We start from the raw sequence: 12,255 nt of genomic DNA, 5'->3' as shown, positions 1-12,255 counted from the left end.
AAAGCGAAGGTGAGGCTCTCCTGTACCCTTTTGTGAGACCCGAGTGGCACCGGCAGGGAAAGGAGAAACAGTCCCTGCTGGCGCTGCTGGGAGGGGTCGTGTGCTGCTTCACTGCTGCCCTGCAGGACAGGGGGAGGAGGAGGCGAGCGCTAAGCGGGGGCACAGCCATGCTGTGTTTTAGTCCTGAGAAAGGCGGGGGTGGCAGAGGGTAACTTTGCCTGCAACCCTGAAGAGCTGAGTAGCTTGAAAACACGGCGAGTCGCGGTGCGCAGCCCGCTGAGCACAGCCAGCCCCGTGTCACCCGCGGGGGCTACGCAAAGAGGCTCCCTAGAGGAGGTGAGCGGGTGTGGAGGAGTTGGAAAGGAAGGACGACGCTGTCCCTATCCCCCTGCATGAGTACATAGGCACAAACGCAAGAACTAACTCAACACACACACATGCACACAAAGATGCAGCGCCGGCATCAACCATCTGGATATGAGGAAACCTGAACCTGCTGTTACTCTCCCGACCATCCCCGCCTCGGGGACAGAGCCAGCATCTCGCTGCGCCCACCCGTGCCCACTGGGGAAAGCCATCCGCCAGTAATCCCATCGTCAGTAACTCCATAAATCAAGTGACTGGGAAGGAAGCGGTGGGGAGGGGCTGGCAGAGCATGAAGGGAGCGGGATTAAGGTTGGAATGAGGGAAAAGGGAGATGGCAGAGGTGGTTAAAAGAATGCTTTGTCCCTGCTAAATAGTCCCACATGCCAGGTACCCATCACTGGAAATGGAAATGCTTTTCATTTTCTCATCACTTCTCTTGTCAATGAGCCGTTTAAAATCTCAGTGCTTCATCTCCCTTTCATTTTAAAAGCTGCCCTTGTTCTGCTTGTCACAACTGCAAGAAGGGAACAGAGAACAACAGCAGCGGCAAAGCTTCATTTTAGCCGGGCAGACAAAAGTCGACCTTGGTGCTCTCTCTCTTGGAGAGACAGCCAAATAGAAGAGATGGAGGAATCTTGCTTGATTTCCTCTCAGATTTGCCTCCACTAACAATCGCAAGCTTTTTTTTTTTTTTTTTTTTTTTTTTTTTTTTTTTTTTTTTGTGGAAGGAAGTGCCAAGCCAAAGGCGTGCAAGTCCTCTCCTAAATCCCAGGAGGCAAACCTCACTGATGCTGCCTAATTTTTTCCCACTCTTTCATGCCCCCTTCCACACTTTCTGTAAGGGAGTTAGACAGTGGAGTTTTCCATTCTCTCCTCCTCTAAACTTGGTTTGTATCTCCCTTGCCTCAATGGTGCTTCTCATTTCTCCCATGGTGTGAGGGGAGGGAGCTTTCCTGGGTGCCTCCTTCATCTGAAGGGAAGAGCACAGGATTCATCACCCCCTGTAACTGATCTGTAACTGATCAGGAATCACTCTGCTTGGCCTTTTCTAAAGGCTGGATCATGGATGTAGTTGATTGTTTTAATGCCTTTCACACCACTCAGTTTTCAGTGGCGTCATTTCTTTGCTTTTTTACTCCATTCCTATTGAAGGAAGATTTTGTTGGAGATGGTTCCTTGGCATAAATGGGATATTGTATAAGCAAGACTTTAATTGAAAAAGGAACAATTCCTTTTTACTTAGCTCTCCCTATCACTCCTTCCTCAGCAGTTCTGACAATTTCCTTTCTTCCACCTTCTCCTGCTTTCTTCTCCCTTTTCTAACCCCTTTTAATATTGTTGAAGGTTCCAAAGAGTCATTAATTTATAGATAAACGTGAAGGATTTGTTTTGTCCATATTAATATATCCAAGGAAAACCTAATTATCCAGATGTGAGCGTGGTTCCTTAAGCATCCTGAGATAGTTTGGCATATGTAATGATGGAAGAGCTGTGGATCAAGACTGGGGAAATGATGACAGGACAATGACAAAAATTGGAAAAGCCTGAGAGGCAAATATCAGGCGAAGATATGTGGAAATGGTCTGGATGACAGGAATGACAGCAACAGTTTGGGTGTTATGATGTGGTGCTGGACTGTTCAGCAGAAATGTTTAAACAAGGAAGGGTATGGGCTAGAGCTTGCAGAGATGGGGTGTGGTAAAAAGGCCTTGCAAAGCAATGGTAGAGCAGATGTAGGATCTGTGGATCTGTGGAGTCATCTTGCTCCCAACATCTGGAATGTTTTACGTGGGCAGGTATTCATTCATCCTTTGCCTCTGCTTTCTGGGGGCAGGAGCTCTGTTGACACAATGGGAATGTAAATCGAAGCAAAATGCTTTCATTCACGGGAGTGGAAGGAGAATTAATATAAACATCCAGAATAGATGCAGTGCTGCAGTGAGTGTAAGCCAGCTCTATAAGACTTGGCTGCCTAAAGGAACTCACATCCAGAATGTAAAATATCACCTCCTGGGTCGGCAGTTTCTGGGTGAGCCGCCCCAGTCCAAAGGAAGTCTGTGGAAACTGCCAGGATCGGGGAAGCTTAGGCCTTAACAACGGGAAGAAGTAGAAACAGCCAGTTTTGCAAAACCCTTTTTTCTCTGTTTCTTGGGCTGTTTCTGGTGCTCCATCGCAGCTTTTGCCCTCTGTGCTCAGCGTTTTTTCCTTACCCCACCCCCAAGGGCAAGCGGCGGCTCTCAACAGGTGCTGGGGAAGCCGCTCCGCTCCGCTGCGCTCAGCGCGTCCCGCGGTCGGGTGCTGCCGCCCCGCGACTCGCGCTCACCTCGCAGCAGCCGCGCCGGAGCCCCCGCACCGCGCCCGCACCGCGCCCGCACCGCGCCCGCACCGCGCCCGCACCGCGCCCGCACCGCGCCCGCGGGCCCCGCGCAGCCTGGCCGGCAGCCAGCCCGGGGCTGCGAACCCTGGCACCCGGCACCCAGAACGCGCTGATGGCAGAAGGCTGAACCAGGGAAAAGAAATGCCCCCAAAGGCCCGGGCCGGTGCTAACAGCAAATCGTCTCCAGCCCGGGGCAGAACGCCGGGAGCGGCTCCCTTCAATAGATGCAAACACAGAAAGGCTGCCTTTAATTACAGTGTGCATAAACGTCGCAGGCAAGCCCCTTGGATACCCCGCGTCAGGATAACGCGGGATGAGGTAAAAGCCCTCCAGACCCTCCCCGTGAAACGCGAATTGTCTTTTTCAAAGCGATGCAAATGGGGGGAAAAGCAGCTGCAAAGCTCTACAATAAACTGTTTCATCCAAGCCAGCGCCAGCTCAGGAAGGCGCGCCTTTGAATGCCACCCCCACAAGACACCTCCTTCCCACCCGTGCAGGCAACCTCTGTAGGCGATAACCAAGTCTAAAAACTCGGAGGGGATCGATAATGTCTACTACATATTCTGGGAGTGTATGAGTGTGGCGGGGAGGAGGGATGAGGATGAGGAGGGGGATAAAAGGGTGATTAATCGGATATTAATCACTGGCCACAAACAAGGGGAGATTATTTCGGGTAGGCAGCCGACTGTGAGGAGTAGCAGAATAGATCCTTTTACTGAAGGCACGCGTGATGGGATCGGCACTTCACTGTTTAGCGATGCCTGTGTAATTCTGCAGGTGCACATTATTCAAGCCACATATTTCTTCTTTTCTCTGTGTGTAGCATTTCCCTTAACTGCCTGCAAGCACAGACTTAGTGAAGATATTTATGCCGCTAACTAGACATTTCCTTTTTGCCCTCCTTTCATGAACACAGAAGCAAGAAGAAAGCAAAATAGCCCCTGCCTCGGGAAAAAAAAAAAAAATAGAGATAAAAGCCACCATCCAAACTCCCTCACACACATCAGAGAAAAGGGACCAAGGGAGGGAATAGAAAAGGTGTCGATCTTTGCATCCAGCGACAGACCAAGGCTGAATTCCTAACGCACCTTTCCGACAGCCTGGGAGCCCTGCATGCGTACAGACAGCTGAGCGTGAAGCGCATTTCGGGCTGTGAGACGGCTTCGAGTACGCTGGGCTCCTCCGTAACTTTCCCCACGCAACGGGTTAAACTAATAAGTGCATCGATACAGGCATTCCCGCAAAGATCCCGCTGCTCGACCGAAATCCAGAATTGTAGGTAATTCCCCCACACACCCGGCACTAACATCATCGTCACCTTAAAAAAAGTGAACCAGTGGGATTTGTTTGAATATACACTAGTTAGAGGCTATATGAAGCAACTCACGTCTCCGTTTGAGCATACTGCAAGAATATTTATTGAGCCCCAGCTCAGTCACTGCATTGAACGCCAGCTCTGGCAAGCAAATACATTTCCTATCTCCGAAGAGAGCTCTGAATCAACTCCTTCTTTCCTCCCCGCCTTAGCGATCGTTTATATATTTCCATTGCAAAGTACCAAGGGCAAAAATATAAAATGAGAGATAAATATATTTTGAAATACACCTTGATACAAGGCGAGAGCTTGCAACGCCCTGACAGAAAGCAAATGGACCCCTAAAAATATACCACTCAAATACTACCCTACCTTTCACACACGAAACCATCAATAAAAAGACGAGGTTCCAAAATGTAAATCCACTTTTAATCTCCATTTTCTTCACCAGGATGAAGTCCAGCCGGCCACATTTAGTACATCCCCTTTCCCAAAAGTCTGCTAATTTCGATTCCTTTGCACGGATTTCCCCTCTGCAGATCCCTTTCATATTATTCTTGAGAGCTCCTAATTCCTATTCCTCGGCCAGGCGCAGCGGAGTTGTTGCTGTTGATGGTGCGCGGTCACAGCTCGGAGTGAATGGTGTTTCTGGGATACCACAGCAACCTTGACGAGGACTCAACCATCTCTCCAACGGGGGCACAAAGTCTCAGCTACTCTCGATCGTGTCTTTTCCTCCCCCACCCCCCCCGCTACCCCAACTCCCTGCACAGCCGAAACCCACCACAATCCTCCCTCCTCGCAGCATCCACCGGGAGCCACGGCAGAGCACCTCAGCGCTCACACGCTCTCTCCAATAAACTCCGAACAGTATTTGCGATTGAGACTCTCCCCCCACCCCCTTGTTCTCTCAAGAGGATCAGTTCTGCCTGGGAGAGCGGCTCGGGAGATAACGGAGTGCCGGGATCCCCCCGCCGCCCGGCGGAGCCTGGGGCGGCCGGCGCGGCGGGGCTCGCCCATCCCGCTCGCGGCAGCAATCACAGCCCCGTTATTAAGCACACACGTGCGGTGCTCGGGGCTGCCATGGCCACAGCGGCTCGCACACAGCGGCTCACCCGCGCCTTCGGGCACACACCCCGCGGCAGCGAGCGCGGCCCCCGGGGATGCTCTGCGCGGGGACATCAATTACAGGCCGGGCGGGGGAGCGCGGCGGGCACAGCCCGGCTCCCCTTGCGCACAGCTGAGGGGGCCCCTTGGCGCGGCGGGCGGGGGCCGGGGCCCGGCGGGCGGTGGCTCCCAGCGGGCCGGGCCGGGCCGGGCCGGGCGAGGAGCGGGGGCGGCGCGGCCGCGGCTCCGCCAGAAGAGCGCGGGCGCCACCTGCCGGCCGCCGGGGCCGCGCCGCTGCGCGGGGGCGGGGGCGCTGCGCGGGGCGGGAGGAGCGGGGGGGCTGCGGGAGCGGCGCTGCCCCGGCCTGGGGAACCCGAACCGCGCTTGGGGCTGCCCTCCTGGGCCCGCCCAACCACCGCGCAAGCTGCGCCGTTCCGCCGCTGCGGGGAGCTTGTGGAGGGGGCGGCCAGGCACCGCCCGCGGTGCGGAGGCGCGCACGTGGGTGGACGCGGGGGTGTTGTCCCAGGTGTGCGGGGGCGGTGGGAGTAGTGGGGGGGCATTTCTGCGCGTAAAGGCTGCGCGCGTGTGCCGGGCCCCGCAGTGCGTGCGTGGGAGGCTTCTCTTGGGGGCGGAGTGAGTGTTTGGGTGCCCGTGTGCCTGTCAGCGTTCGCGCTGCCCGAGTGAGGGTCTGTGCGTGCTCGTGTGTGCCTGCCGTGATGAATGTGAGTGCACGTGTGGTGCGTGTTTGTGCGTGTGCCCGTGTGTGCCAAGTGCTTGTGTGGCTCGCTGCGGGTGTGTGCGCACACGTGTTTTGTGCATACGTGCACGCTTCAGTGTTCGTGTGAGTGTGCACGGATTCTTTCTGGTGCCTCTGTGTATGTGTGTATTTTGTACATGTGTATTTGTGTGAATGTGCTCTAACACGTCACATGTGTGCCTCTGATGTGCTTTTGTCTCGCATGTGTGTGCACACGGGTTTGTTCACGCACCTGTTAATTCATGCAGGTTTGTGTGTATAAGTTGTTGCATGGCTGATATGGTACATGTGTTAAATGCGTGACTTCTGTAAATGCATAACTCGAAATACCGATGGAAATGGACATGGGTGTATGAGCTGGGAAATTTTGACAGCCAGTAACAAAGCATGTATCTTTGAAGGTGTGTCCACAGAGGGGTTCGCATTTCCCTGTGTTGAACTGTGTGGAGGTGTGTCTTACGTGCATGGAATGCATTTTTGGAAAGATCTGTCCTGGTTAGGAACTTGGATTGCGAACTGAGGCTTTCTGTATAGGTGTAGGTGCATGTATGAATTTGTATGACCACATATTTGTATATATACACAATATATGTACTAGTGCCACAACACCACAGATAATAGTATTGAAGAAATCTGTAAGGGTAATGATTCACCCTTTACTGCCAAAGCACTGTGTAAAAGAGGAGGTTTGCATGGCTGTAATTCTGCTCCCATGTGGGTGTCAGGGTGAGCAGTATGTGCCTTTCTTCCACCTGTACTTAAACCCTCTTTCAGTGAGGCCAGCAGTGATTCAGAATGTGGCTCTGCACACGGCTGGCTGTACCCGCCTCTATAGCTCTCATGTGTGAGGAAAGAATCACTTCAGCTCCAAGTGCTGACACTAACCAGTCCCATTGGATCCATACATGTTTGTTGACTGGGGAGAAGCCAAGGTATATATTTCACAGCCTGTGTACCATCCACAGCCTTCTCTTGCTGACACATAAGTCCTGAAGTGTGACTACTGTAACTGAAACTTGGTAGGCTTGTTTTCTTCCTCTGCAGTGACACAAGAATGTGATTGCACAAGTGATGTGAGCCTTGTGTTGGTGTTAAGGGCAGTGCCATGGTAGGATCAGTGTTATGACAAAACTTCATTTAAAATTTTCAACATTTTTAAAACAAGTGGTTCTTATTTTAGCTAAAGTGGGATAGGTGAAAATCACTTTGTTGTAAACCTGTCAACTGCATTTATTAGTTATGGAATCTCTCTCTTTATTAGATACATGTATTTACATTTATGCATGTAACTGTAATCCATTTTTTCAAGAGAAATTCAAAACTGAAGACCTGTGCTTTCAGAACAGCATAGATGGCCACACCTCGAGTATTCATATTTTGGGGTGTGTGTCCTCAGAATAAAAGTCTGCCTTTATTCCCCCAGGAACAGTTTCTGGTTCTGAAATTCAAAATCCCTTGGGGTAAATACTTTATCAGTTGTAGAGGATAGGAAATAGATACTGAAGACACAGACTTGTTATTTCTAATTCATGCATTGCATTGCTCAATACTTCAATACCTAACTTATTTGAGGTCTTACTTTAATGCCATTAGAAGTCACATCTGTTTGGCATCCAAAAAGATTTATGCTGCAAGTTATCTGTATTACTTCTGAAAATGAACTTTTGGTTCATCAGTTACATGCTCAACATGAACAAAGAATTGCTTACAGTTAAAAAAAGGAACCAAAGATTTTTTTTTTTTTTTTTGGTGAAATTCCTAGTAATTTTCAATGAAAACCCTTAGGTTTTCAAGTAATTTAGATGCATTTTAAAAATAGCACTTCAGCTACTAAGGCAAATGCTAGGCACATTTGGCTAGAGATGGACTGGAATTTCTTCATAGTTCACCCCCCACCCCAACCCTCCAACACGGTGATGTTGCATTTTCTCGTGATTGATTTGTTGTTCAATACCAGTGTCCCATAACCTTCTGTGTGATTCTGGGTTCAAGTTGTAGATTATGCTGTATGTTTCATACTCATAATGTGTCCTCCACCTCCTCCATCTTAGTTTTCCTTCCTGTCTTTCTTTCCCCTCTCTCTCTCCCCTCCTTCTCTCCTTTCTCCCCTCAATTTCTTCTCTTTCTTTCCTTCCCTTCTTTCCCTTTTTCCTTCTTGTGCTTCTTTACTCTATTTTTCTTCCTCCCTTTGTGTTTTATGTTTTCTTCCTCTCTTTGTGTTTTATGTTTTCTTCCCCATTCTTTTTTTTTCTCACCCTCTTTTTTTTCTCCTTCTCTCCATTCTCATTTTTGGCATGGTCAAGCTTATTGATCATTTGGGTATCAGTCAAGGATGAAAGTGACTTGGCAAGGACCATTAAGTCAATCACTATTATTAAATACTCCCAAGAATTTTAAATGTGCTGAAATCAGAAATGGGCAGATACTTAACTGTCTGACCTGTCAGGCACATGAATATCAGCATTGCTAGGGGAAAACTTGTATCCCAGACCTGACAGGCTGTGATGCCTTAGTTACACTATCTGTAAGCAGGCACTTTGCCTCTGAATCTCCACGAAGTAAATACACCAAAATAGTTCTACAGAATAAGGTGTTACTATTGGTATTCACATTTTCCCCATTCACAGTTCCCTGCTCACTTTGCCAAGGCAGATCAAATTTGAGTTTGATAATTACATTACGAATTCCTCCTACGTTTTCAGTTGCATTTGTTATTCTTCATTCACTGTCATATACTTTTGTGTGAGGTAGCTGTATTTTGTTAAATAGCTCCTACATTTTGCTTCCAGGTAACGTCACTCTAATTGTGGATAGACTGATTGCTCTGCTTTAAAAAATGCACTGGGGTCTTCTGTGACAAATAATGCTGTGAATAATACGGTTCACAATGCTTGCAAATACAGACAGCATATGTAGGCATGTGCAAAGCATATAGGCGGTGATATTTAAAAAGGAGTATTTGACTTGGGATACAAAATTCATTCACTTATATAATTCTTTTGCAAATCCTGACTGCAGAATATTCTGTATTCCTATAACTTAGTCCGTGTGGTTATAAATGCTGGTACGATTGTTGGTCTGAACTCTGACCCAGAACACAGACTGCATGTGTATCAGTGAGACCTAACATTCTTGAAAACACTAGGAGAGTATTACAAATATGCTGTAAGCTTCCATTTCCACACTTAGGCTTTTGAACGTGTTGGAGTCCTTCAGGGGAGGTCACAAAGAGAAGGACACCATTGTGCCACTCCCACTTCACTCAGACTAGAATCATTTTTCTGCATGAAACAGATAATGAATTTTCAATAGAAAAGAGTCCATGGAGATCATTCCATAAATATTGGGATACTATTATGTGCTGCTGTTACTGCTTCATATTCACAGTACAGGATACAGCCATAGTGTAAAGATAATACAACCCAAACAATTAAAAGATGTATTAAAGCAAAGATAGTAATGGAGAAAGTTGGAGGAGAAAGTGCAGTATTACTGACCTCTTCTTGACTACTTAAGCTTTCACAAGTAAGGTTCTAAGCTGCCTCTAACACAAAATATTTCAAGAAAATGAGTTTCTTTTTGTTCAACGAAACTAAATAGCAGCAATATTCAAGAGTACCCACTATAGTTCTGACTTAATAAATAAAGTGTATTTCCTTCAGATGCACTGTGCATAGGGAGATGGGGTTCTTATGTTTCAGCATCAGAATTAGCTGTGATTTTGTTAACTCCCTGTTAAATGTTCCTTGTATTCTACTAGAGGCCACTTGTGAAATCTGTTTGCAGACAAGAGAGAGAATGCAATTCTCTTTTATGCAATGTTTCCTGATTTAGATGTTGTACCATAAGACACTTAGTTCTCAGGTGGAATCCAAGGAATTAGTTTTGTTCTACTGCTACAAGATTTTTCTATCTTAGTGACTAAATTTATTGTATTGTATTTTATTAGTCATGATCAGTCAAGATGATGTTTGTGTGTAGTTGTATCTGTCTGAGATTTAGACAACGGGCATTCTCAGCAAAAGCTGTCACTACTGTATTGTTCTGCCATCTCTTGTCTGCAGAGTTGGATGATTTGGGAATTCTATAGGGTGTGTAAAAACCAGAAGTGTCTGAGTTCTTTACACAGGCAGAATGACTTTTTATATAGTATGTGCAATCACATTAGCTTTGGCAGAATTTATATCTTGATCCAGTCCATTAGCAAAGACACCCCTTGACACAGGGGTGTCTTTGCTAATGGACTGGTTTCTGTTCAGATACCTATTTGAACACTAGTATTACCCCTTAGCTCCAGTAATTTAGGACTTTCAGTCTGTGACCAAAAATGCCAATGTTTATTCTGCCCAATGCACTGCTTTTGTGGAGATACAAAGTAAAAGAGAGTATAACAACATGATAGTTCCCACATGAATGAAATACAGTACAGCATTGTGCAGTGGAAGCTTTCCAAGGGACACTTGAATAGTGAAAGTTTAGAAAATATATTTTATATGATCGTTGCACCAAATAAACTTATTTAATATATACTTCAAGACAGAATATCACCTTGGGTTCTATATACCATTGTTTTCCATAATAGGAAATTACTGCACACAGTGACAGTAGAACAAAAGAGAAAAAAAGGTAAATATTGCAGGGAAAAAAAGTGTGCTAGGAAATTGCTATGCTTTGTCACTAATGTAATAAGCAAAAGGGAATTATCCAGAATTGCATCACATATTATCCTTCTGTTGTAATAGTACTACTGCAGTATGTAGAGGAAAAGAAGTCAGGAAAGGGTAGTGAGGTGCTGTAACAGGAAGAAAAAAAATTTGTTTATTTAGTGGACTGTGTAGGTAATAAAGTTCGTGAGCTGGTGGGAAGATGTTAAACTGTCCTTCAGAATTCCACTCTTCTGTTTGCATTGGATTGAGATATAGTTAAGGTATATTAAACATGTCAGTTATTTACTGCAATTGAGTAATAATGAAATGCAGTGTATGTACAATCATTCTTCATTGATCAAATCTGAAATGCATTCCACTGGTGAGTGTAGATTTTCTCTGTAAACTTCTACATGTTCGCTGGTGGGGTGAAAAGAATTGTTTATGCAAAAAAATTTTCTCGCATCCCAGGTTTTGCTTTAATTATTTCTGTGACTGTTTTTTTTTTTCTGTATTATCTTTTGTAATATTTTCTGTTTCCTTGTATGGTTCTTGAAGTTTCAGGGAAGATAAGCACTATATTTATAAAATTATTAATTATTCTTGATAATACTTGCAGAAGTTATGGATATAAATATTCTGGCATATGCCAGAGAAGAGAAACAAATCTAGAACAAATCTAGTAGGCCTCTGTTTCCCTGTTATTCTTCATGAAGGATTCCCTTGGCTTGAACCAGAATTTTGTGCATGGAGCTGTACATAACCTAAGCCCATAAAATACTGGTAACCCTGACTCTAATTTCAGACTAGAAATTACATAAAGAACATTTATAAGTAATTTGTAGCTAGAAAGAAGATGGGAATTCTACCTGCCATATATTCTTTAATAAACACTTAAGAATATAATGTCTGTTGACATTGCAGGCAATTGATAACCTAGTTTAGAGATGTATTTCTGGACACACAACTAACATATACTGATGGCTTTTAGATGCCATATGTTGGGATTTTAAAGTTACAGATAGCTTAGGAAATTCTGGTAACAAGTGTTTGTAATTACTAATCTTGAAGAAAAGACAGGAAAAACAGGAACGTAAGGATATCTGATAAACAGCTAAGATTTAATTTTGATTCGCAACTGCACTATTAATTTGTCGCAGTGTTCAAGGCAGCCTAGTAAAATATTTCAGGCTTTTCTTCATATTATTTAATGTCAGACATTAATCAGAAGCTGAGGGAGGGTCAAAGAAAGTGTGTGGGAAAGAATATTGGACTAGTGTCAAGCTATTTTGTTTCAGCTAGATACTTGGTATGCATGAACATAGCTAGACCCTTTTGCTATCTATTTCTCTCTGTACTCCATTCTAAAATGATTTATAATGTTTCAATCCCTTCCCTTTTTTAGCTGAGTGCAGTATTACAGTGAAGAGTATATCGGTGCTGATTTTAAATAGCATTTCACAACCAGCTCTGTCTCTTGCTTTGTTCTCTGTATGGGCATCACGTCACTTGGAGAATGATGAGCTAAAAGTAATGAGTGTTGATGTGGTGACGCTGTAATTTTTTGTGCAGCTTGAAATGCAGATCTGAGCTGACCTGTGTTAAGGGATGTGATGAAAAGCTTACCTTCCCCCTCACAGAGGAGCATAAAGAGCCCTTGCCCTGAGCTCCTCAGGGCTGTCCTGGG

The 12,255-nt window shown here is 45.9% G+C and overlaps 1 protein-coding gene across 1 annotated transcript in view; it reads right to left on the bottom strand.

The window, feature by feature from the left end:
- The window catches only part of CSMD3 (CUB and Sushi multiple domains 3), a 595,264-nt gene extending 590,467 nt beyond the window's left edge, over window positions 1-4,797 (bottom strand). Inside the window, exon 1 of the mRNA XM_036400790.2 lies at window positions 4,431-4,797. Coding sequence (XP_036256683.1) covers window positions 4,431-4,608 — 178 coding nt within the window. The 5' untranslated portion in view covers window positions 4,609-4,797. The remainder of the gene's footprint in view (window positions 1-4,430) is intronic.
- Between the last annotated feature and the right edge of the window lie 7,458 nt (window positions 4,798-12,255).

Source organism: Molothrus ater, chromosome 1, assembly GCF_012460135.2.
Source record: "Molothrus ater isolate BHLD 08-10-18 breed brown headed cowbird chromosome 1, BPBGC_Mater_1.1, whole genome shotgun sequence".
Lineage (NCBI taxonomy): Eukaryota > Metazoa > Chordata > Aves > Passeriformes > Icteridae > Molothrus > Molothrus ater.
Note: the sequence above shows the minus strand (reverse complement) of the source record. Positions and strands in the feature narration are given on the sequence as shown.